The sequence below is a fragment of the Diadema antillarum genome, unplaced genomic scaffold (genome assembly GCF_040938485.1).
Source record: "Diadema antillarum isolate AM-2024a unplaced genomic scaffold, OU_Dant_1.0 seq00002354_RagTag, whole genome shotgun sequence".
In the NCBI taxonomy this organism is placed as follows: Eukaryota; Metazoa; Echinodermata; class Echinoidea; order Diadematoida; family Diadematidae; genus Diadema; species Diadema antillarum.
The window spans coordinates 8,622-36,397 of record NW_027272968.1 but is presented as its reverse complement, the minus strand read 5'-3'; the positions used below and the strand labels follow the sequence as shown (position 1 = coordinate 36,397).

Here is a 27,776-nt window from a genome sequence, read left to right as displayed (position 1 = left end):
GGGGTCTGTTAAATGTTGAGAACATCAAATCATGTACTGTATCAGCCACCACTTAAGCGGGAGCACCACTTAAATGGGAGAAAAACTTGTCTCCCGACCCCTTCCGATTAAGCGGTGAGCACTGTACTATGATCACAAAACATGCACTGGCTTTGTATTTAAAGTTCATCATAACCACAGGCTTTTGTCCTCTTCTTCAGTGCAAAATATGACCAAGGACAAAATAACCCAAATGTCCATTAAAGTCGCCGCTGTCAGGGGTCGTCTGCTTCTGTTTCGTTATTGATTGGGACTTCCTGGTTGAGGCGGGAGTGACTGACGACCCCACGACCTCGTCTCCCTTTGCACCGCTGGTTCATCTGGTAGTTGACGGTGAGTACGATGATGGGGAGGAGGAAGAGGAGGCAGATAGCAGCAAGGATGTAGGCTGTTATCATGAGGGCGGGGCTGTACCCCGAGGACCGCACGTACCCGCAGTCTTCCGGGTCTGCAAGGGAACAGGAAAAAAAAGGTATATCAAGTGATGCTGTCAAAGCCTCTTGGGCAAACTATTGCTGCAACTCCATACACGGAAACCCCTGTTTAACAAGATTGCCTCATTATACAGACTATACCAGTAACTAGTGCCTTGTAAACATACTCAAAAAGAGACCATCCACACACAGGAACAGAATATCAGGACCAGTTGTACTTAATATCTTTACTTCATCCTACAGGCTACAAGCCTGATGTAATGTCAATTTCCTTTCACCTTTCACTAATTTGAGATTTTTTTTTTTTGGACAAATCGAACACACACCTCTGGAGAAAACTTGCTCATCGTAGTAATACAGCAATGTCTACAAGCCATGTAAAATTTCTGGCTATTTTGCACAGGGTTTTGATGAATACTGTATAAGCTCTTATTTTCGCGAGGGTTTAATTTTCGGGAATCACAGTCGGACCGTGAATTTTACAACATGCGAAAATGTCACTATGCGCTGAGGTAATAGCGCGCTTATGACGGCCTCTATGTGTCAATTCGCGAAAACAACATCTAGCGAAAATGTCCATGACCTCATTTGCGAAAATATATGTACGCAAAAATAAACAGCGTATATGGTACATCACATATCTAGCTCTGGAGGGATCTTACTCATAAAGATGATGGAGGTATGTTTATATGACCTCTACATAGAAATGAACACATTCATTTTAAACACACCTGCAACCCCCACACACCAGGGGACACCTACCCACATGCATTGGTGAAGCTCGGACCATGGATGGTTCAGGTGCTAGGGGCTAGGCAATCTTTGACAGACCTCTTTACTGGTAGACAGTATGACTGTTAAATGAACAGTTGCAATCGAAACGCACTGCCTGCTTCATTTCTGGCCTAATGGCACAACAAGCTAAACACAAAATATTACACAAAATATGTTTTGTGTAATAATTGGTATGAACTGTTTATCGTTTTGATATGATGCTGTATATTTGTTATGTTAATGTACTATTGGTATTTGTTATTATTAAAATGTTCATACAATGTATGATGTTTGATGTCATTGATATGCTTTTCAATGTGATGCATTATAATTTTGCCTTTGGGCTACTACTTTGCATGTTTGTTTCAATAAACCATTACCAAATCAAATCAAATCAAATCAAATCAAATCAAACATTGTGACATCCTAAATATTGTATGTTTATATCCTGCACATGTACCCCTGAGGTTCTTGTAAAAAAACAAAACAAAACATATTAAAGTGAAGAACAAGTAAGTCTTTCAGCCTAAAGGGAGTTTCACACTGGGCTTTGCATAAAGTTGCATAGTGTTGCGTTCAGTGACTACTGAATACTACACGACTAAACGCTGTGAGTACGCAACTCTTTGTAACACTACGTCAAGGGACACAAAATAGGTACGCGAGATGTACGTAAACCATGTTTAATGTTTCGTGTACATCTCGAATACCTATTTTGCATCCCTCGGTGCACTGTTACATAGAGTTGCGTAGTCACTGCATGCAACACTACACAACACTATGCAACTCTACGCACAAAATGGTGTGAAACCCCCTTAAAGGACAAGTTCACCTTTATATACATGTGGATTGAGTGAAGGCAACAATATTAGTAGAACACATCATTGAAAGTTTGGGGAAAATCTGACAATTCGTTCTAAGGTTATACATTTTTAAAAATATCTGTGCAATCACTGCTGGAGGAGAAGATTACTACAGTGTATGATGTCACATGCCTACAACGATATAAGGCAAATAAAAAGAGAATTTCATAAAACTTGACTTTTTGAATAAAGTGCACATTTCTTCGACTTGTTACTGACTTATGTTAGGGGTAATATTATTTCCCCTGCCTTCTGAAAGAGAGAAGTCGAGTGTTCTTTTATTATGTGAGAAAAGTGAGAATATCTTGAATTTTCTTTATACTTTCTTTATATAGTTGTACTCATAAGACATCACCAGCTATATTAGTCTTCTCATCCTGCCATGACTGAGCAGAAACTTCAAACTAGATATATCGCTACGGCGACTGATATGCCTCCGCCATAATGCATGGTTCTTCTAATAGGTCTATAGTACAATGTCTTGACAATGTGTGATGACAGTTTCACACAATTGGCAAAATATTAAAATGACAGGTTTGCCACAAATGTGCTGAATGTTCACTTTCCTAGAACTAGGTTCAATTGGATGAATGATTAAAATGTCAGAGTGCAGGTATTTGGGGAACTGATGATTTTTACTTGACTTTTGACCCTTTTATAAGTTTATGCATTGAGTAATTTTCAAGGTATTGAGAGAAAGTATAATTTCAGTATCAAATGGGAAAATAGCATTATCTAAACCTGGCCTTTGACCTTTGACCTCACAGTTCCAAAGAGAATCACTGTTAGGTTGAACATGCATAAATATGTAAGTTTCATGATGATACCTTGAGTTACTTTTGAGATATGGAGGAAAAAGTGCAATTCAGCACTTTCACTTGACCTTTGACCTTTTGGCAAGAAACTTCCCACAGAATATATATCGGGTAATACACGCATACATCAAGTTAAAAAAAAAAAAAAAAACCTTCAGGCATTGCATAAATATAAGGAAAGTAGTGATATTTTGAGGAGTTGACCTTGACCTTTGACCCCCTGACCTTTGAACCATGACCCCCAACTTCCCTAGATAATCACTGCCCATTGGAACAAGCATATATACTAAGTTCAATGAAGATACCTTGAACCACTTGCGAGATACGGGGAAAAACATGAATTTTCAACCTTTTTTTTTCCACAAAATAACCTGTGACCTTTGACCTTTGACCCCGTGACCCTAAAATCCAAACAAAGTATTATCCGCCCAGGATATACCCTCATACCAAGTTTGATGTAAAACCACCTCATGGTTCTTGAGATATCGACAAAAACAAAACGGGATGGACGTATGTACGTACGGACGGACGGACGGACGACCCGAAAACATAATGCCTCCGGCCACTTCGTTGGCGGAGGCATAAAAATCATAACTTTTGAACGGATTGTCCGATTTTCCTCAAACTCTCATTGATGTGTTCTATTAATATTGCTGCATTCACTCAACCCACATGTCTATGAAGGTGAACTTGTTCTTTAACTACTGTAAAAGTGGATATTTTCGCGCGACTAATTTTTCGCGCTAGGCCTGGTCAGAAGAGTTTCGCGTGTTTTTAATTCCGCGGAATCAAGACATCACGCACAGGAACGTATGGCAAGCAAAAATATTCGCGTGCTTTTATTTTCGCGCTAGTTTCTGGTTGCGCGAAATGCGCGAAAATTTCAACACCGCGAAAATTTCCACTTTTACAGTACTGTAAAACATGATATACATGTATTCGCAGCATGAAATTTTAGCGAATTGGAGCAGACGGCCTTTTTCGTGGCATGAAATTTTCGTGAATTGCCACTTGCATTCAATTCATATAGCGTAGACAACAAATTTTGTGTGCATTTTAATTTTGCGAATCTTGGCGCTCGCGAAATTCACGAAATTAAAATGCATGTGCACATTCCTCATTTTACAGTACTTACCAATATCTAAGCCAAAGGAGCCAGAGACATAAGGAGGGCGATGCACACACGATTCCTCAGCTTCACATGAATCTGTGGAAAAAAGGCAACGTACACTTTGAGTACAGAATACAGTGTATGCTCAGATCAGGGCCCCATTTCATACAAAGTTGATGTGATAGCAACTCTTGCTGGAATGGCAATTGTCATAGTAATGCCAAGAATCCGGCTTCCTGATTGGCTGTTGATATTGGAAGTTGTCCTTCCAGCAAGAGTTGCTATCCTAACATCTTTTATGAAACGGGACCCCGGAAAGTAACTCTGAGTACAAAGAGACTACTATGCTTTCAAAACAAGAACCATTTACAGCAACACATTCAACTAGGCTATGTCTGCCCTTTTGGATGCCTTAAACATTGTATCTGCCAAAGTACATAGTTCTTCACTGTTCTTGACCACTCACTAAGAATCGATCATAAATCCTCTCTGCACGAAGGGAATATCATAACAACTCATTTCTACCAATTAGATCAAATAGCATTATCACTGGCTTTACCTACTGAAAGTTAAGTCTCAGTATAGGACACTTTCAACGTATCATTGGACTTTCCTAGTGAAAGTTAAAAACCCCCTGAAATTGCAGATCATTTTTAAGGCTGCCATCTTAACATTAAAAATGGCTGTTTTTTTCAGCTAATATTTCTAATAGTTCTGGTTACAAGCAACGTTTAGGCATTATAGTGTATATTCTAAACATTTTCTTTGTTTTTGTATGTGTGTGTAACAATCAATGCACTGGAAACAATACATGAAGAAATAATCTGATTTGTTGTTTGTTTTGTTTTTATTTCCATTTACTCTACCTGTACATGATGATTTGGCGAATCCTACACGATTGTTTTCTCGATCGAAAATGACGTAAAATCCTTCCATGACTACAGCTCCTATCACAGTCCCTGCAAATGAAACAAAAAATAGGGTGACATTTGTAATCAGGCTATGACAATTGAACTTCCAGATAAAAACAAAACATTTCACTTGATTGCATTCATGCACAGGCTCCTAGTCCAACATCACAAGACATCTGTTATGCAAATATTGCAGTCACATACAAAAGAGGGAAAGAACAGTTTAATATGGTGATCAATCACTTGGTGTACTCCCACTTCGCCCAACAGCCATTCAGTCTCAACCCACATGGTCTAATCCCGTTTCATCTACACTCAGTTCATCTACTGACCCTTTTTTAGCCTCATTACCAGTTGGTCTACTTCCAGATGGGCTTTGCATACTTAGTATTTTGTCTAATACAATATACTGTATACGCCATATATTTAGCAAGTCTAAATTTTCACGAAAAGGACTTGCCGACGATTTTGCGTGTGGTTAAATTCGCGATTGTGGAGTACTGTACTGAACGGAGAAATGTATACCTGTGCGTCACGTTCATATTGGGATCAAAGTTGTTATTTTCGCATGTCTTTAATTTTGTGAATAGCACCCGATTCGCGAAATTCACGAAAATAAAAACCTTGTGAAATATTTGGCATATACTGTACCCAGTCTACTAGACCAAATGGGAAAAAATCCCAAGGAGACAAAATTGTGATTAGACCATCTGGTTATTACACAAAATGATAATTAGCCAAACTGGGCATTAGACAAAGTGAGGATTAGACCAAGTGGGCATTAGACCAAGTGAGGATTAGACCAAATGGGCATTAGACAAAACTGACAGTAGACCAAATGAGTTTAACCATAGTGGTCTTAGACGAACTGGGACATTGACTATCTAAAGTAGACCAAGTGGCAATAAACCGTTTAATATGAGTAATGTAGTCTTTTTGAAAAGAAAAACAGAGAAAAACATACAAATGACCCTCTTTTGTTCTCAAATTTCATTCTCTTAGTTGACTTTCATAACTTTTGCTCTGAACTAATTTTCTAAAGTATGCCACTCTGTCTGGTGCATTTCATAAGCTATGATTCATAACCCTTTCCCATCTCTCTGCTTCTAGTAAAACGAAAGCAGAATACAGGGTTGGTAGAAAGCATCACTGACTTTACCTGCAGAGTCTGCCGAGGGAGTTATGCCAAATTTGTAGCAATTCTTTTTCTCCTTGTTGTCATACTCGTGTCTCAAGTATTGCTGTGGTGATTGATACAAGAGAAATGATTGAATTGCATACAAATGCTGTCATGTCACACATACTGTTAACGCAGAAATTTTCGTGTAACATTAATCTTCTTGTATTTCATGCTACTTCTGGCTAGCGCTAATTCTAAAACCTGCGAAAATATCTTCATTTTCTTTAATTTTCTCTGCACATTTGAATGGGTTGGCAATTTCGCACCGCGAATTCAAGAACCTGTGAAAATGTCTTTGGGCTGCTCAGCACGAAAAGTTAGTCACACGAAAATATCAACATTTACAGTACTCAAACTAGAAAGAGAGCCAACAAACTCGTAGCAATCAACAAAAATTCCCAACCATGTTCTGAAGTGGCTTCCATCGATACAGTACATCAAATCAAACAAATACAGGGGCAGTAGTTGCCTGGAAATTCGACATGTTTTCAAGAAAGATATGGAGTCTCAACAACATACGAACCCTGCTGTACCCCCGGGGTACAATCAGATCCTGGGATACTATTTGTTACCCCCTGCTTGTTCCCGACATACGGGCAAATATCTACGGTCTGGTGCCATATTCCATGAGGCTGGAGGCTGCCTAAGGCTGCCTATATTTAACACCTAGTGATAATGATCTCAAGATACTAATTCAGACCTGTTATAGACTTATGCCAGTGTAATTTATACAATAATAATGATGATTAATATAGTAATTTCAAGTTTTCAAAAGATTTTCTTTTAATGTAGATTTTTTCCACAGAGCACTAAAGAAAAAAACAAGCAAACACATAATTCAACAAAGTGCCAGATTTCTTTTTGGTATCCCAGGGTGCCAAAAAACCTCTCCTCAGAAGGCAAGGAGAAAAATATTTCCCATTACATTATGCCAGTATCAAGTTGAGGCATAGAGTACTTCACAATGAATTTTTGCCGAATTCTTTCTGCAGTTGCTTTCACATTGCACTAATGTTACACCAGCGTAGAGTATTGGTTCAGATGTTCCATCCCGTCATAAGGTTATATCGGTTTATCCACTGGCTATCTACAGACTAAAGAAAGAATTTTAAAAATTCAACATATTTTCAAGTGAGCTTGACTTGCGTTTTTTTCTTCATTTTTTAAGAAAACAGGGGGAATCATTATCAACCTTAATAACATAATTATGTCACTAACAAGTTGATGGAATGTGTACTTTTAATTACAAATGACACTTTGTGGAATTCTTCTTGGCTATTTCTTTTTTACATTGCTGTCCATAATGACATAATGAAGCATAGTAGTCTTCTTATCCAGCAATGACAGCACCAAAACATACAAACATGTGTAACTTTTGAACGGACTGTCCGATTTTCCTCAAACTTTAATGATGTGTTTCATTATAAATATCGTTACTTTAACTATGTCCACAATTTGGGCTTTGGTTTTGATACAAGGCATTATATTCATGAGGCCTGGGTTGTGCAATATTTCTACTGTCCCATTCCCTGTCATGCAATATTATACAAGCAATGAGAAGTCACCTGAGGAGATACGACCAGGGAAAAAGCTTGACCCTTCGTCGTCGACTGCAGGTCAAGTGTCAAAGTGGGAAACCAGTGAAACGGCTCGTAAGGTAGGGTCAAGTCCATGGGACACATGAGAACATCGCCGGACCAGAAGTCGGCTGGAATGTCCGGTCTACTTGGCATGTGCTGACAAAAGATGAGAATCAATAAGTACCAGGTATCAGTTGTACTTTTAATAGTCAAAGCTCAGTTTAGATTTTCTATAAGTCACATACACTGTATATGCATACTATGATATACTTTAAGATGATACTTTAAGGCCTCAGATTTTCAGCTATAAATCCCTAAATAAAGCATCAAATGGACACCTTTTTTTGTCTTAATACTTTTTGTGGTACATAGATGAAGGAAAACAAATTGTGGTATCAAACTGAATTTCTCATGAAATTACTTTTTTAATTTCTCATGAATTTCCTTGTTTTTAATGAAGTACATGTATGTATTTCTCTGTTTTTGTTATTCCTGTTTATCCACTGTTTCCTTACATCTTTAAAAATAGTTGTGGATTAGAAAAAGGCATGTTATACATGTATGAGAGGGGAAAAAAAGAAGAAAAAACACATGTAACACCTCTTGTAGAATAACTCATATGGTATGCTTTCTCCACATAGAGAACAAACACTCAGAATCATGCATGGTATGGTTTGTTATGCATCAGTTTTGATTGGTTCGGTTTGCTTTTGAGTGCTCAAATGCAGCAACAGACACCATGGCTCAGCGAGACTACATTCTGAGACTCCATTTCAAGCCATTAGACTACAGTGTACAGGGCAAACACACAAACAACCGATCATGATCTTTTATCTATAGGCTTTCTATGGGTCCCACAGAAACATCTACACTATAGGACTTATCCAAGTCCCGAAACAGACACCTGATAGTGTATGATTTCTTTATACCCCAACAGGATTTCTGTAAGGCCTCTACAGACTATAGGACCCATAGATTCCTACATAGACTCTGCAGATCTCTCATACCATTCCCCACATGCTAGCGGCCCTCTAGACCTATTGGTTTCTAGTGGTCCAATAATCTATAGATCCTATAGGTCTTTCAACCTGGGTCACTGTGCATCTGAAAGCTGACTACCTACACCTCTGTACTGTACGAGCTGAAATTTTCGCGTACAGATATTTTCGCGAATTGCTACTTGGAGGACATTTTCGTGTGTTGTTAATTTTGCGGTTGCGAGGGTCTAACTGAACTTAGCTATTAGCACTTTGTTTTTTTGGAGTGTTGTTATTTTCGCGGTTCAAAGGCGATTGCGAAATTTGCGAAAATAAAACCACCGCGAAAATTTCAGCTCGTACAGTATTTCAGAGGACAAATTGGTACATGTGTATCCAGCTACAAGCACATACACATACCTTTTCTACATACTGCTCTATGGCTGCTGTGGTGTGGTTGAAGACTCTGGTTGGAAGCCGCAGGTTGGTTGTGCCACTGTCCACAATGGTCTTGTCAAAGTTGTACTGTAAAGAAAAAGGTCAATTTGGACAGATACACATCACACAGTCTTCATTATTCACAGAGATACCAAATTATACTAAAAACTTTCATCGGCTGGGGATGATGAATAATTAAATGACTGAGCTTCAACCAACCTTGAATTGTAGAGGGCAAGCTTTCGTCCTCTCCTGAGGACTTTCTCAAGCCTTATGCAGTGGAGTGTTATCTTGCTGCCGTTGCCTGTCTTTATTAATCACAATTAATACCAAATTATTCAAGCTCAGTGGTCTCGTGGAGATGATGCCTGTTTGGAGATCAGGAGGTTGTAGGTTCGAATCCTGCTCAAGTATGTACGCCCATGATTTCTTTTATCATGGCTACTTCTAAAACACTGATCAATTCAGTGCTCATTTACATTGATGTACAACAATTTGTTAATCAGTTGCAATTGCTTTGAATCCTTAGTTATATTAAAATGTTAAGAATTTGAAGTGCATAAAAACATTGCAAACTTTTAGTACCGGTATGAGAGAAGGAAATTTAGATGAGTAGTGAGGTATCTATGTGGTAAAACACAAATGTGTATTTCTCTCACCAACTTTAACTATTTCACTATGTCAGGGCAGTATGTTAAATTTCCTTTTCAAACGGGACTTTTTGCCATTTTTTTTCATATTATCTAAGAATGCAAGCTAGCCAGCCCTTGTACTTGATATCTCATCCTGCTATCTATGCTACTAATATGCATAGAACACTACAGTTCTGCAAGAAACCTACAACTGCACACAAAATGCACTGGCTGATGTAGACCAGAATGAACATTGCCCCATCTGCTGTTGTTTTCAACACTTGACAGTCTATGTTGGCACTACATCTGTCCTTCACAGGCATATCTTATCTCAGTGTTGTGTGCGTTGGGGAAATATAATTTCTTTGAGAAAATACAGTGCACTCCCGTTACAACGAACACAGTTATAACGAAATTCTGGTTACAACAAAATATAATTCAGGCTGCAACATTATCCCCTCTGTGCCTTTTAATTATTTATTTGTTCGGTTATAATGAAATTTCGACTTAATGAAAGAAAACAGCCGGTTCCGATGACTTCGTTATAACAAGAGTCGACTGTATATAACTCCCATGAAGATGTCAAGTTACACTACATCTCTGAAAAAGGCAATATCTGTATGATACTGCCCAGACACCAAAGTACCATAGGTAAAATTGGCATAAATTCCATCTCTTTTTCTGGCATGTCAACTAATGTGTCCCAAACCTGTCGCAACCTGGGTGTAATGCTAGATTGTAATATGACTACGTATGTCTCATCAAGTTTCTAGCATTTGCAGAACTGTAAGATACCAACTTCTCAATATCGGCTTCATTAGAAAATATTTGAACCAATTTCTACCGAAAAATTAGTCCATGCTTTGATATCCTCTAGGCATGATTTTGGAAACTCCGTCTTATCTAACTTACCACAAACTCAGCTTTCCATGCTACAGAGGCTTCAAAATGTGGCAGCACGCATCATTATACTATCCAAGAAGCACACTCACATTACCCCTATTTTGAAATCACTTCATTGGCTACAAGTCAAAGATTGCATTATTTTTAAGAGTTTACTGCTGACTTTTCATTGCATTCAGGGCACTGTTCCTCAGTATAACATTGACTTACTCCATAATTACACCCTGCTAGATCTCTACACTCATCCAACTCCTGTTTAAGGCCTCCTTTGATTACTCATTATTTTGAATTTTGTATGTTCTTTACCTCCTTCACTTTCTCTTCCTTCCGTGCATAGAGCACTCTACAGAGTGGATTTGACACCATACATCATATCAATGATTATCATTATTAGAATGCAAGCCTTATTTGGGCAGTGTACCTCCTTGCAGTCCATGCCGAGACTGGTGTTATCCACTTTCATATCTGTCATTATGACCTCATAGAACCAGTCTCTCCTGATTGGTGTATACTGGATGTCACCATGGTAAAGTGTCCGATCTATGCCTCCAATATTCTATGGTTGCCGAAGAGAAAGAGAGAGAGAGGGAGACTGTAAACAAGAGGTATAAGTAGCAAACAATGTACAGAGTTATACAAACAGGGGACTGAAAATGGATGATCTAGGCAGAGAGAAAACAGATATTTGGAAAGAAAGAATGATAGGTAAAATGAGAGACTTCAAAAGATCCTAAGAGTCTTGGTTGTGTGTTCATTTATGCTCCAATAAAAACAGAAATACAAAAAAAAAAAAATCCTAAGAGCATAGAGAGAATTAGCAACAATCAACAATATTTTGTAGAGCCTGCATGTGTACAGTAATTGCTCTTTTCTTGTGACACAAATAATGTGGTCTATGAATCAAATGCATCAGAATATCAGTTCCTGCACCAACTCTCATTAAAGCTTTCGGGAATGTTGAACATATAATTCAGCAATATGTGAAACCTTCACTGTCACTTAAGTTTGTACTCTAACATTGTCAAACTAGTGCAATGATAAACCCTTCAGATGTCTACAATGATTCTTGTTTGGGCATGTTGCATTACTTACTAGAAAAAATAATAAGCTATCGGCGGGCAACAGGGTGATCAAAGGCATGAAAATGAAATTTTCCAAAATGTGTGTTGTCATTGCTAGTATCATACTACATCCTAAAAATGAATAAAAAGGGGGGGGGGGGCAGAGAGAGAGAGAGAGAGAGAGAGGAGAGACAGACAGAGAAAGAGACAGAAGTGGGGGGAGGGGGAGAAAAAGCATTAAAAACAAAGCTACATATAATGGCATTTACATTCTTTGGGCATCTGTCCCACAGTCCTATGTAAATGAAATGTTCTGACCTAGCTGACTATTGTAAACAGACATTTGTTCTGCAGTGAGTTTAAATTGGCTTGGTAGTTAATGCATCCAAATTTATGGACATTTTTTTCCCTACAAGATCTAAACAAGCTTTGCCATCAACCAACCTATACTCAATGCATCTCATACAGATCTATCGGAATCCACATTGCATGTGTCGGATTTTCCTTTTGCCAAGCACGTCTTGGCAAGCTTTTAATCTTTGTTTGTCTGTTTGTTTTTTTCTTCCAAGAAACGGGTAGGGATCCTTTTTTTTTTTTGGTACATGTTTGAGTGTAAACAGGTCTAGTGATAAGTTTCCCACTTGCTATGCAAAATACAAGCAACATCACAGCTCTCACCATACTGCCAATAACATCTGTGATGGGGGCTTCCGTTGCATTCGCAGCTTTGCTGTCATTCTTGGCCATTAACGTCCCACACATCTGCAGGGCAAAAATGTCGGCGATGTCAGTCTGTCTGGTGAGTGAGTGGAAAAAAGGCTCAACTGAACTATCCGGCTACAGAGTAAAAAAAATAAAAGAAGAGAGGGAGATAGAAACATACATGAACAGTAAACACTGCCTCAAGAAATTCATAAAATCTACCGCTAATATCAAATCTTGTTAAGATTTTACTCCTTCCTATTGTATAATAAATATCATGTCTTCAGACATTGACTCACCAATTGCATTTTGTTCACTATATGTACACGTAGTACCACAACATGTCCTGGTGTTTCTTTCCAAACTTGATCTCATGAGCCACCCTATGAAAAATGTGTTTGCTTGAATGTGTTTTCCAACTGAAAAATTGAAATGACAACTTTTGCAGGATCTTTCCATCTTATTTCAATGAATTGCACATTGTGCACCCTGAATAAAATCTTTAATTTCTGTGACCTTCAACCTGACAACAGTAGTAATGTATGATAAGTCACATTGGGTAAAACTGAGTCAGAAAATATTGTCTGTTTTGGTTGTGTTTTGTTTTGTTTTGTTTTGATTTTTCTGCACTAGAAGCAATCACATGTGATACAAAATCTATGACTTTTCTTCCATAGTAAAAAAGTCTGCATTTGGAATACATCTTAATTGGGAAATCTGTAGTATAAATTGCTGTTGTAAAATGCATTAGGAATTCTTCCACATTTGATTGGTCATCTCTCCCTATCACAACGATAAGTATAGAAGAATTTAACATTCCAGCTTCGATGAGGTCTATACACTTGCCATACATTATGTGCAAATGAATGAGGCGATCTGAAGCACCCCTGCACAATAGGCGGAGGTCAAGTGGTGTCACGCTTTTGGCATTTACACACATGCCTATACTATAACGTTGTAGTGCACTTCTAGTGTTGCATAGTTCCTGCGCAGCAGACATGGGCAGAGCACACATAGGGATCGTATCCAATTTTCCCCTTTTTATCATGACTAGATTATTGTCACTTCACGATAGAAACACATTTTCATAGTGCTACATGTAGATGTTTTTGTACGACCAACTAAAACACATCATTACGGAAATTAAATAGCACTGCGACCGTTTGAGTGTTTATATGTACATCAATATGTGATCTGGTAATCATTTGTCACTGACTACACACTTATTTTCCTTTCAGCCTTGCCACTGTCCGTGAATGCATCCAGTAGTTACAGCATGAATAATTTCACTGTACATGCATCTGCTGAAGTACTGTCAGCTTGCAGCTTAGAAAATAGATTGGGAATAAAAGTGTGTCATTAGACTAGATTTACTTTTGAAAATCACACAGAGAACAGTTTTGTGTCTCATCTTTCAGCTCTATGTAACAGGTACAATGTTCACATGGGTTGGTACCCATTGAAACTGCATAAGTGCTACAAAAATCTCTCAATTATCCAAACCTATGTATTCACTATGCCCTGTGGGTTTTATTCAAAGGTACTTTGTGTAAACATTTTCCATCCACCAAAACATAAATTATACGTTGCCTGAAACAACTTGGAACTTTCCTCACCCGTGCGATGTCTGCGAAGGCAAGCCCGAGAATGCCCTGCCAGTGTGAGCCATTCAGGAAAAACTCTTCCGACTGGGTGATTGCAGCGATGTTTGCTGTAACGAGGGTCTCATTGACGGACGGGATCTGGACAACATCTCGTCCCAGGTCGCCGCTCCACTCCCCCTGTGTATAAGGTACCTTCACCTCTGTGTGCTGGTCCTCGTACGATGATGAGCTGATGAGAAGAACACAGAACTTTCTTGTTAAACCAGAAATGGCACTTTATGATCGGACACACTGATGGGACTGCAGTCAAGTTTGCTCTACATTGTACTTTGCACAATGTCTATCTGTCCAATTTAGAGAATAACACAGCCAATAGGTCAGACAAAAGATGCCGAGAACATGAGAGAAACAATGTAAATGTACATCACACATTGTATGTACATTTTACTGTACATACAGTGTATGAACAACTTGAAGCCAATAAAAATTACACGTTCATGCTTGCTGGTACATAGATGGGCATGCCTTACCCCAAAGTCCCCATGAACAATCAAAAGAACGCATTAAAAAAGAAAAGAAAAGAAATAACAGCATAATAACAAGTCCATCTGAGAAAATCTCGAGGCTGTAGTAATTGTAAGGTACAGTCACACACCAACTTTTCAGCAATTGAAGATTAAAGGGATGGTACTGTAAGTAGCGGTAGTGTAGGACTGATGAATAAGTGTAGCAAAAGCTGCAATGTACAATAATAATCTTAATAGCAGACAAATTCTGAAAGAGCAATCATTCATCTTTCTCTTTAAAAGTTCTTTTTTCTTTCTTTCAGGAAATATGGGATAATACACTGTGTCTAGCTACAGTACGTGGTGTACTTTGACAATAAATCAAAAAGTTAAAGCTGCAGTGTACACTGTAGGTATTGCAGACACAATCTGGGATTCATTACGTCACCATACCGGTACTCGATTTTTGAGCTACTCCCCCCCCCCCCCCCCCCCCCCCCCCCACACACACACACACACACACACACACGCATTTAATTGCTTTTCCAGTACAAAATCCATGTGGGCTATATGTGCAGTAACAGCACTCCTCTAGAAAAGCAATGATGGATGGTTGCCCAGATTTATAAGATGCTTTTCTCCCTGAAATCTATAGATCACCTGCTCAAGTGTTTTCTTTTTTTCTTTTTTTCTTTTCTTGAGGTCTTCCATCCATCCATTGACCCTGGGCCCATAAAAAAAAAGTGCAGATTACACAACATACAATGCTGGAGGGCTTTATCAGTAGAGAGATTACCAATAAGTCTTTGTGCTTTGGAGTTGAAGCTGACAGATAATACAGCTCTACAGATAATTTGCTGCAACCCTACAGATGCAATCATCCTTTTAAATACTGAGCTTAATGTCGGTTCCCCTATCTCAAATCTGATTTATAGCTTTGTCAAAACTTTCTGTCTACAGTGCATTTTGGTACTACAGCCAGCAAGTACACGGTACATTTTCTCTGAAAGGCTACAGGCACCTGGTAGTAGTAGTACTAATTTGACCCTTGAAGTATTGTACAAATTCTACATGTCTCATCCAGGCCCCGTACATACTACGGGTGTATCAGAATTTACAGTGGTTATATTACAAAAATAGAATTTAAAATAACACTAATGATAAATCCACTTTCTGTTCATGTGATTGTAAGAGGAGTCTAGAGAGAAAAACAGAACTGCATGCACAAACATCTAGACATTTCTTTTTTTTTTTAAATTTTCTTTGCTTGGGACATCTAATTCCAAGAAATTTGGCAGAATAGCAACTTTAAAATATGACTGATGTACTACACTATATATGATGATCTGTCATGGCTATTAGAAGCATGTGATCCATCCATCTACACTGTATAGGGACTTTTTGAACTTGATTTATATCAAACCAATGGAAAGAATGAAAAATAACTCTCAGTTCATCATGACATATTTGTATATACAGTAATGTATGAAAAATTCATCATTAAAAAACTCTAATTCATGGAAATATAATTCTTGATTTTAACATTATATCCAGAGTTTATCCGGCCATCTTTTTTCAAGTGTGACCATCTGCTATTCAACATGTATATGACTGATTGATTGAGAATTTTTTTAGTTTACTTTTCAATACAAATTCATATGTAGGGAGGCATTGAATTACAGTTATTGGAAGTACCGTACATGTATATATTCAAGAATGTTTATAAATTAGACTTTTTTTTTTCTTCTTTTTCATATCAGATTCTTTTCTCTATATTCTTTCCACCAAGATGAGGAACATGAATATGAACAAAAACGAGCAAAAAAACATACAAAATGTAATGTTTACAAGAGCAAAGTAGCAGCTCTGATACTTGGAATACTGTTATCAAAAATACAGCATAATGTCAACAAGTATACAATGTACCGGCATGTCAAGTTTCAGATTCATCTGACAATCCCGGAGTTTTACAGTATCTGTGCCAGACACAATTATGACCGACTTTATGCACTTTTCATAATAAGCTCTTAAATTCAGAACCCCTTAACTATGCACATTACATGTACACTTGTAACTTCTGCAGACATACGACTGTACAGTGTATACCCTGTACTTTTATATAAAATATGTTTGATTTTTCATAACTTATTATGAGGTGGTCAAGCAAATTCAATTTTGAGGCTGCAGACATTAACAAGGCAAGTGCCATAATGTGTCTCGCCCATTCGCGTACAATTTCTTGTACGTGAATGGGCGAGACACATTATGGCACATGGGATCATAACAGATAAAAAAAAGAGATACAACAGATAAAAAGAGATATAGGGTAAAAATTTATTAATTTTATGGCACATGGGATCATAACAGATAAAAAAAAGAGATACAACAGATAAAAAGAGATATAGGGTAAAAATTTATGGCAAAAAAGAAACTTGCCATAAAAACTTAACATTGGGCCCTTAAAGTTCGTTGACCCCTGCCTGTGACCTTTGACCTTGTGGTGACCATCCACTCCCTACGGGACATCTACCAAGTTTGGTCACAAACGGACCTATGGATCAAAAGTTATGACCCATTTAGAAACGTGCCATAATAATGCAACATTGGGTTCTAAAAGGTCATTGACCCCTGCTTGTGACCATTGACCTTGTGGTGACCATCCACTCCCCAAGGGACATCTACCATCCAAGTTTAGTCACAAATGGAGTTATGGATCAAAAGTTATGACCCATAATAGCAATGCGCCATAAAAACTTAACATTGGGCTATAAAAGTTCGTTGACCCCTGCTTGTGACCTTTGACCTTGTGGTGATCTCCCACTCCCCTTGGGACATCTACCACTCAAGTTTAGTCACAAATGGAGTTATGGATCAAAAGTTATGACCCATAATAGAAATGCACCATAAAAACTTAACATTGGGCTCTAAAAGTTTGTTGACCTCTGCTTGTGACCTTTGACCTTGTGGTGATCATCCACTCCCCAAGGGACATCTACTGTCAAAGTTTAGTCACAAATGGAGTTATGGATCAAAAGTTATGACCCATAATAGAAATGCACCATAAAAACTTAACATTGGACTCTAAAAGTTCGTTGACCCCTGCCTGTGAGCTTTGACCTTGAGCCTCAGGTGACCTTCTCTGGTAAAATGTGAAACTTTGTATGACCCCTCTTCCCTTGAAGTTTGATTGCAATTGAAGCCCAGAGTAAAGAGTTATTGAAGTTTTTGTAGCGTTACGGACAGACGACGGATGGACGGACGGACGATGGCAGAGACTCCAACCCCAAGCACCTTCTGATCTGGAGATCTCCCGCCCGAAACCTCTAGCAAACAGGAGACTCCAAGTTGATGTGTGCGAAGCGCGAAGTTCCTAGGGTTCTAGATGTTCTCTGGTGCTATCTAAGGCTTATTTTTTCAACATACGATAGCAATAAGTAAGAAATCCTTTCCACCGGGAGACACAGAGCCAGGGCGGGAGAAATCAAATCTCAAACGGGAGAACGGGAGATTTTGCAAAAATGGGCTTTCGGTGGGAGATCTCCCGTCGAAAACGGGAGAGTTGGAGTCTCTGCGATGGACGGACAAACGCCGCAGGCGATCCCTTAGTCTCCCCACACCTCCGGTGGGCTTGACAAAAACTGACAGAACTACATGTAGAAGCTCCTTTTTTTCAATTTCCACCATGAATTGACTCTTTGTTGGATGTAAGATGCATGGTCACTGTTGTAAAGTGGTCATTTGTGTAGGTACATAACGCTAATAAAATTTTGTTTTGACAATATTCAGTAACCATGTGTGTATTTAAACCTTTTTTTAAACACTTGATATTCCCCTCAAACCCCTTAGAAATATTATCTAAAATTGGCTGCAACAAGATACTACTATTACTAGGCAGACACTCATCATACTTCTGGGTTGTCATAGATTACACACCTAAGCCCTTATCACTATCATACAGCTGCTATCACACAGGTTGTACTGCATGTAGAAGTGGATATTTTCGCGCGAGTTATTTTTCGGGCTCTGCCATATAGTATCAAAAAAGTTTTGTGTGTTTTTAATTCCGCGAAATCAAAACATAAACTAACCTGAAACATGGCAAGCAAAAAAATATTTGTGTGCTTTTATTTTCGTGTAGCTTCTGGTTGCACAAAAAATTTCAACACCGCAAAATTTTCCAATTTTACAGTAGGTCTATACAAACCATGCACTCATTCCGCACCCTCTCCTCTTTTATGGGGCAAGGTGGGGGGGGGGGGGGGGGGGGGCAGGGGCAATGGAGTTAAGGAACATGTACTATTACTCACTCTTCTCTCTGAAAGAAGGTGGTGATGGCTTCATGAGGAGCTGCTGCCACAGCAAAGTTGCTGCTTCCAGTGTCAATCAGGACATTCAGCTGAAAGCAAATGGTTTAAAGAGAACAAAATTACTACATTATTTTATTCATGTGAAGACTAGCCGCACCAGCAACCCCAACACATGATATGGTACTGGTTAATACACTTTGTATAAGTCCCTACACCCTGGGGGCCAGGGTTAAATGAAGAAGAGATCAGTGTAGGCCTACTGCCCCACTAACGTTAGACCTACAGTGTAACGCTATACAAATGATGCACAGGATAGACGCCACGAAATAATCCTGTGCATCATTTGTTTTATAAAATGGGTCGAAAATTCGAAAACCAACAGCATTTTTCAGCGTTTTTCAGGTACCTTTGTGGGTCAAGACGTCCGAAGATGTTCGTCCCAAACATTTACGCACGTCGCACTCGGATATCCCGCACATATAAGTATGATGGGGGGTTGGGTTTTCCGGACACTTAAGTTCCCGCATGAAAACTTACTTAGTTTACATAGAATATGCACCCTTTACCTTAAAGACTATAGACTCCTCATATAGGCCTACTAGACAACATACTCTGAAAACGGCGTGAGAATTAACCTGCTAAATCGTTGGATTTGACCTTCAAAGTGACTCCATGTACGCGTCCGGTCCCACAACGCTTGGTCTACTGTTCTGGGGTCGGGCTAACTCGGCCCACGGGACATCTCGTCCCACCCGTCGAGGGTGGGCCGAGTTGTCCCACCCGTTGGTATCGATAGTGATCGTAAGCGCTTGTCTGTGTTTGAGTCTATTTTGTCTTTGTGACGTCTTTTCTAACCGTAATTTTCATGGAATTGTGTTCAGTGGTTTCTGTAAAAAATATTTTCCAACTTTTGGGGGATACAACGACGTAAAAATGAAATTTCAGACGTTTTTATCGCGGTTCGCGATCCCCATAGGTTCACGTTCATTTCGCGCGGTGGGCTAACTCGGCCCACTAAGTTTTAGCTGTTGTTTTGTCAGTAAATCTCCGTAAAACTATCAATTTTATCATGTATGAAGGTGTATTTAGGGTTCCTTCAACTAATTTCATCTTCGAGGGGGTTTAATTTTGCACATGTTTGGTGAAATGTTGGATATTTGTTCGCATGATTTCATCTTTGCCGTGTCCGCACCGCACTGGTCTCGCCACTGCAGCTCGCTCACACACACAGTGGCAGAGCTGAGCTGGCAGCGCCATGCCCACTCGGGGAGGCGCGGCGGCGGGACGCGAGCGGCAGAGGGAGCAGCCGGCCACTCCGTACCCGTATTAGTAGAAAAGAAATCAAATTATGTAGCAGATCATTCGATGTGAACTACACTGTTAAATGTTTTGTTGTTGTTGTTGTTGTTGTTGTTGTTGTTCTCGCTGATTTTGTATAGATCTGCGTTCTTCTCAAAAGTTATTTCTGTCCAATAAATGTTACCTTTTTTCTTAATAAAAACAAACAAGCAAAAGTCAAAGGGGCGAGTCTGTTTATGGGCATTAATTAATAAATTGTTTGATATCTAGTGGTCAGTTATTTTACCTGTAGATATGGATGGTTTGGTTGAATGGTTGATATCATGGTAATGAAATGTAGTGCTAGCTAGATTGGCCTTGTTTATGATTGTAGGGCCTACCATTTGTGTGTACTTTCAAAAATAAAAAGGAATTGTTTTTGTTTTGATGACATTGCCATTTTTGCCATGGGAATCCTTACCCTAATTCAAGAGAAAAATCCTCCGCCACCTGTACCTGCATGATAATGGCCAACCGTCAAGTTCTTTTTCTTTTTTGTAATTTTCTTTCCAATATACATGTATAGTGTATATCTCTCTCTCCCTCTAGCTATGTTATGTACCATACTGTGATGATCTATTGAACCAAACTTGGACTTCATATCTTAATCTTTTCCGTGCCTTAGCCCTATTATATGTGTTAATCTTTCACATTTTTATTTATTTGTACAAAACAAGGCTGATTATAAAATTCTCAAATCCTTGCTTGTCCTGCACTCGTACTGTTGAATTCATGCACATTTTTTTTTTTTTTTTTTTTTTTTAACAAGCAGCAAAGATGAATAGCTTCTCTAATGGTCTTCCTTCTCAAGCACGGTACTCAAAGTGTTATATGATTTGCAGTCATGCAGGGTCACAAAAGAAACATTACAACATGCACTGGTAGGCATTGGCAAGGTCATGCATATAAGCTCTCATCCTCCTTCACAAAAGAATCTGTTGTTTTGTGGCCGTTGCATCCTTTCGACTGTTACCCTGCCCTTGATTACAATATACTGGTACTGCTCTTTCCAAGACTGCAAGATCACAGCAAATTTTGAATAATATTAATGTGAGCATGTAAAGTATGTTTTGTTTTGTTTTGTTTTGTCATTTTAACATCTTTTATTTTATTTCCTCTTTATTTTTTTTTTCTTGAATAACAGAACATTCTCATTTGACTTGAAATAATAGTTTCATTTTCAATTATCACATTACCAAGTATCATCTGTGTACAAAGCTTTCTTTCCACAACTGAATTGTAAAGTTCTGTATTTTTTTATGATTCTTCGTCTGGCTCTATAGATCGCCTACTGCCAATATTTCCGTTTCCTTTCCCCGTCTCTCTTTCACTCTTCCATCAACCCATTCTTTTCTTATGTGTGGTGAATGTGTTTGTCAAGTGTCAAATGAGATTTGATTTGAAACACTGCATACTTCATGTGAATTGCACACCAGTATTTTTTTTTTCCGAATTCATATTTACATAGAACAACTAGTGTGTGCATATCTACACTGATGTTCAATGTACACAAATTTGATATCTTTAATTTAAAAAAAAAAAGGCTCAAGTAGCATTGTACTATGGATTAAAAAACATATGTGACAAAAACATCATTTTTTTAAAGAGTCATCACACTCCATCATCAGTGAATAGTGTGCATTCATAAAATGTGAATTTAATTCCACCGCATTTTATAGTGTGTTATAACGTTAATACAACATTTGTTCCTGTGACCTTGTAACAATTGCTCCAGTATTATTTTCTCCAAGGACTTGGGATCAAGTGGGGAGGTTCGACATTACAGAACAGTGCCTGGTTACGTCAGGAGACATCAGAGCCGGTTGAAAACAGCCCGAGCCATTGCTGCCAGACAGGCAAGAGGAATCATAGCTGCTAGACAGGTTAAGCAGGCTAAGCGAGTGTTCGAGGCACCACTTGGATTGGGTCAGTAAGTCCTTGTTCGGAAACAAGCATTCAAGGGTAGACATAAGTTCCAAGATTGCTGGGAAGCGCAGCCCTATCTTGTGGTGAAGCAACCGTTTCCAGATCGTCCAGTGTATGTTGTAAGGAACAAGTCTGGAGAGAAGGTCTTGCACCGCACTCAAATGAAACTATGTCCTTGGCTTCCGTCAGAGGATCCTGGTTCTGTTCATCATGAGTCCTCCAGTGTTCTGGATAGTGAAGGTTCTGAACCAGTGGCCACTGCAGCATATGTCTTGCGCTCACGTGGGAGACCGGATGGTGATGTCCCAATAGGTGCCAATGATGATGACCCGGGTGTCGATGGAAATGATGAAGTAGAGGAAGAGAGCATGAATGGGATTGAAGATGATGAGATTGAATAGAGGGATGATGACACTGAAAACACTGATGCCAGGTCAAGCAGTCCTGCTAGTGAAGATGGCCAACTTCGTCGGTACCCTGAGAGACTTGGTCGCGGCCAACCACCTTCTAGGTTCAGGGATTATTACATGATTTAGAGTAAACATTCCCTTTTTTATGTCATCAAGGGACGATGACATAGTTAAGTGGTGGGGGATGTGATGGATCACAATATGCGGTCATTGAACTATAGAGGGTCTCTGTCAATTTTGTTGGGGCACCTCTCCCATTATTTTATACAGGCAGATCCGTCTCCCACTCGGTCATCTTTCATGGTGCCTCGTGTTCGCCCCTTACCCACTGGATTGCCATAAGAACCCCGCAACAGAACCAGTAGGGCGTACTCACACACCTAGCACCCCATCACACTTCTAGTAAATCATCCAGTTCAACACACATACACCCACACCCCGCAATAATCCCCCGAGAGGACCTCACCTCCCCCACTACAAGCACGTGAAGCAACATCTTATTAGCAGCTACGGCACGCAAAGTGCATACCGGGGTACCTGGTAGTAAACTTGTTGCTTTTTTTCCTTGTCTATTCTTCTACTCCGGAGGGATCCTAACCAGGAATGCAGGTATTGATCAGCCTGCCTGTTACATTCCACAAGTCCTTCATTATTGTACCTGATTTCAGAATCCTTGTACGTGGCAGCTTGCTGGTTACCATGGTCACACAGTCTGGTTCTAACTATATAGGAGCCCTGCTGGAATGTGACTCCTGATGAGCTTATTCTCCATGTATAAGTTGAAGCTGAACAAATTTGCTTGTATGTATAGGCCCCATCATATTTCTAGTACCATAGCCCAATTCTAATCTCACCTTTGACTTCATGCTGAGACAGACTGCTGTACATTTTTATTTTGTCTGTACTATTTTCATGAGAAATATGAAAATACATGTAAATTGAAATTGAAATTGAGAGTAACAGGAATGGAAGAGACCAACTAAAATGTCAAAACCCAACTCACTATGACTACAAATGAAAATAAACTGGACGAAGGTGTCAACAAGCTGAGGTGAGAACTTCTTCTTTTTCTATGTCACTGTCGAACATCCCAATGCAGTGGCCAACTGGACAAGGGAAGTTAAGTTCGGACTACCGAACTTAATATGGAAAGTTAAACAAAAGAGTAGGTGTGGTGTGAAAGGGATGAACACATGAATGGGAAAGGAATGAGGGCGATAAAAAGAAACAGCATACAGGTCAATGAGAATGTGTGTCAGCCTATGAACCTATGCAATTACAAACTGAACAAAATATAATGATCTGAGATTGAAAAGAATGAAATAGCCAAGAAGCTCAACAAATTCAAGTTTGCTGTCTTACCGTGGGCCTACATGCCATCATAATACAATTTTAGGTGCAGGTAAGAAAAAATGTGAAATATTAGCCAATGTTAAGCTTTGTCAAAAGTCCTAACTGTTAGGTGTTACAAAAAAAAAATCCCACTTTTGATCTTTAATGCAATGTAGTTCCAAAACTAGTACTACAGTACAATCTCAGAGCTTACCTGGTCATATTTTCCCCTACCAGGCCCTAGCAGTATCCATCCTGCACAAGTCTGCAGGCAAAGTATTCAATACCACAGAGTTTACTGGTCTATCCTGCCAGAGAAGTAATACCTGGTACTTGAGTGTAAAAGAAAGAAAGAACATACATGTACAACCTAATGTAAAATTAATTTCAGGGCCAATAGTATTCATTGTTAGGAGCAAGGTGCAGTCTATGACAATTCAATGATAAAGTGGTAAGTTAGTTTGCTACATAGATGTACTTCGATCACAATGTAATTTATTATTGCTTTACTACTAGAACTTTGCAGTCTCTTACTGGACACTTTGAGATAAAGTGAATACATCAGAAGAGAAAGTAAATTTTGGTGGCCAGATATAAATGTTTAGTGCACTGGTCCACTGCTAATAAATTCATTACACAACAGCCATATCAGTAAGGGTCATCATCATAGGACATACTTTAAAAAAAAAAATCATATCAGGACAGTCAATGTTAGACTTGAAGAAGGATAGTGAATGGTTAAAATCTTGATTATCTTTGGAATCCAGGCATATTCTTTTTCTGAAACGTTACCGCCCCATAAGTGTGTACAAATGAATTTTTACAAAGTGACAATGCAGTCAATGGGTATTGCTCACAAAGAAATATGTAAACAATATACACTGTACTGCAGTTGGTGGGTTTATGCACACACACACACACAAATTATATTAATTTATAAACAACATGAAAACTACCTGCTGCTTTCATTACAAGGTTATATATTCCATTCATTTCAGTACCGGTATAACGGTATTTCTTTAAATTCATGAAATTCTTCCGTCGAGATGTTTTTTAATGCAAGTGATTGACAAATTGCCCTACATCGATGTAAATAATCATCTATATAAATCATCATATTTACATCAGTTCATTTATATCGACGTACATGTAGGGCAATTTGTCAATCATTAGCAGTAACAACAGTATTTCTGTTAGCAATTATAGTACATTGAATAAATATCACTTTGAAAACAGACTTCACCATAGTACTAGTAAATCATTTCAATACACAAAAAGGTGACATTTTCACATATTAAAACTCGTATTATTTCACAAATGTTACATATTCGTAAATTAAGGAGCAGTGTCCCAACATAACGAATAGTGCCATCCGAGTAACATGATAATTGCCAACAATACAGCATGCATCCAAATCGTGTTTTTATGTGTGTGTGTGTTGTGTTTTTTGTGTGTGTGTGTGTTTTTGTTTTTTGTTTTTTTTTAATTCAGTATCACTCATTAATACGTCGTTGATGCTGGGGGATAGACAGAAAAACAGCAAAATGACAACTGCAAACTGCACGAGGTTGGAATACATATTATTGAGTCATCCTGGAAAAAAAATATCAGAAAAAATAAAAGACAAAAAAAAAAAAAATCAGAAAAAAAAATGAGTCAAGCAACTCCAGCCTTAGCAGAAACCCTTGCCCTTGCCTTGGCATTGGCTAGAGCATATGAGAGATAGGCTGGCGGTTGCATACCAGCTTAGCCCAATTCACGCGACGTTGCAGCAAAACACAGTCGAGTTAAAACAAGTTGCTCCCTCTCTACTAGCTCTCAGCTCAAAGTTCAAGACAATGGATAGGAAAATGCCAACTGACTGCTGCATAAAAATTAGAATTTACTCACGCGAGAAAATTGGGAAGTGCAGCAAATGACGCCTTTTCCTCCAATTTCAACCACCGCCCGTATCCGTAGCGACGTTTACGGAGTGGCTGGCTGCTCCCTCTGTGCCGTTCGCGCGGGTGCCCCGCCGTGCCTCACCGAGAGTGGGCATGGGCATGGCGCTGCTCAGCCCTGCCACTGTGATGTGTGAGCGAGCTGCTGGTGGCGAGACCGGTGCGGTGCGGATACGGCAAAGATGAAATCATGCGAACAAATATCCAACATTTCACCAAACATGCGCAAAATCAAATTCCCTCGAAGATGAAATTAGTTGAAGGTACCCTGAATACACCTTCATACATGATAAAATTGATAGTTTTACGGAGATTTACTGACAAAACAACAGCTAAAACTTAGTGGGCCGAGTTAGCCCACCGCGCGAAAGATCCGGGCTAACTCGGCCCACGGGACAACTCGTCCCACCCGTCGAGGGTGGGCCGAGTTGTCCCACCCGTTGGTATCGATAGTGATCGTGAGCGCTTGTCTGTGTTTGAGTCTATTTTGTCTTTGTGACGTCTTTTCTAACCGTAATTTTCATGGAATTGTGTTTAGTGGTTTCTGTAAAAAATATTTTCCAACTTTTGGGGGATACAACGACGTAAAAATGAAATTTCAGACGTTTTTATCGCGGTTCGCGATCCCCATAGGTTCACCGCGCGAAATGAACGTGAACCTATGGGGATCGCGAACCGCGATAAAAACGTCTGAAATTTCATTTTTACGTCGTTGTATCCCCCAAAAGTTGGAAAATATTTTTTACAGAAACCACTAAACACAATTCCATGAAAATTACGGTTAGAAAAGACGTCACAAAGACAAAATAGACTCAAACACAGACAAGCGCTCACGATCACTATCGATACCAACGGGTGGGACAACTCGGCCCACCCTCGACGGGTGGGACGAGTTGTCCCGTGGGCCGAGTTAGCCCGGATCCACTGTTCTGTACGTATAAGAGTATACATTGTACGTACGTACGCCACACATGTTATGCACAAGGGCAGAAAGGCCGGGGAGCCCGAACTACATGTAGAAGTTGTTTACAGGATTGACAGCGCGTATGCATGCAATTCAAAGGAGCCGCCGCTCGCACAGACGATCGGCAATAGGATTTAACACGCAGTGCAATGGGACTAGACTAGAACAACCAAAGCACACGTGACTCATTTCAGCGCTTCCTATTCATGTATTGGCTACATTCTTGAACCCATAATAGGTCATCTCATAGCCATTAAATAGGCTTGACCGAAAGACCGGTCTGTATATCTGGTCACTGGGGATACAGACTGTGTATGTTCTGCGGAGACTGCGTCTGGCTTCACGGAATCCCCTCCTAGAATACACGGAGGAAATTAACAATATTAAAAAAAAAGACTCCTCCGCTGGCTCCGGACAAACAGCTAGATCTAGATGTACTAGATCTTCCTGTCTAACCCGGCAATCTAATCTTTGTAATATGCTGTGCATCTCATCTCAGGGTTGTAAACTACTGCAAAATAAAATTCCTAGCGTTAAATTAATAAATTAAAGAGTTTAATTAACATCAATTAAATTACAACTTATACAAGCATAATATGCTTCATCACATGTCATTGTCAAAGACATACTCATAGTCATACTCATACGATAGTAGATCTAACTTTAGTTAGGTCTAGCCTATCACTAGTATCACCTACAATTCAAGAATCAAACAAAAAAAGCCTTGTCAATGTTATTGTAAGGCCTTATTGTTAATGTTATTGCAATTGTTAGCTGTACCGTCTGCGGCGGTGTACCAACTCCAACTTCCACATAATAGCCGAGGCCTGGTCTACCGCGAATATTGTTTCTCTGCCCATTAATACTTGAGACGTCTTTTTCCGATTCAGCAAAGATCTCTTCCAGACCTATCTCTCGGGCTCTCTTCAATGGCAAAGTGTAAAGATGATGGGTTCCAGTACTTGTCGCCGTTTCAAACACACAGGTGACCAGCAGCACAAACGCTATCTCAAGGCCCAGCATTGCCAT

The 27,776-nt window shown here is 39.3% G+C and overlaps 1 protein-coding gene across 1 annotated transcript; it reads right to left on the bottom strand.

Moving 5' to 3' along the window:
* Positions 1–27,776, bottom strand: LOC139714633 (beta-secretase-like). Its single transcript, XM_071626313.1, has 11 exons — positions 27,528–27,776; positions 18,838–18,926; positions 14,037–14,253; positions 12,397–12,555; positions 11,079–11,213; positions 9,105–9,209; positions 7,693–7,863; positions 6,107–6,188; positions 4,903–4,995; positions 4,061–4,132; positions 1–487 (listed from the first exon to the last, which is right to left on the bottom strand). The coding sequence occupies exons 1-11, from the start codon at positions 27,774–27,776 to the stop codon at positions 255–257; spliced, it is 1,605 nt and encodes a 534-aa protein (XP_071482414.1). The 3' UTR covers positions 1–254.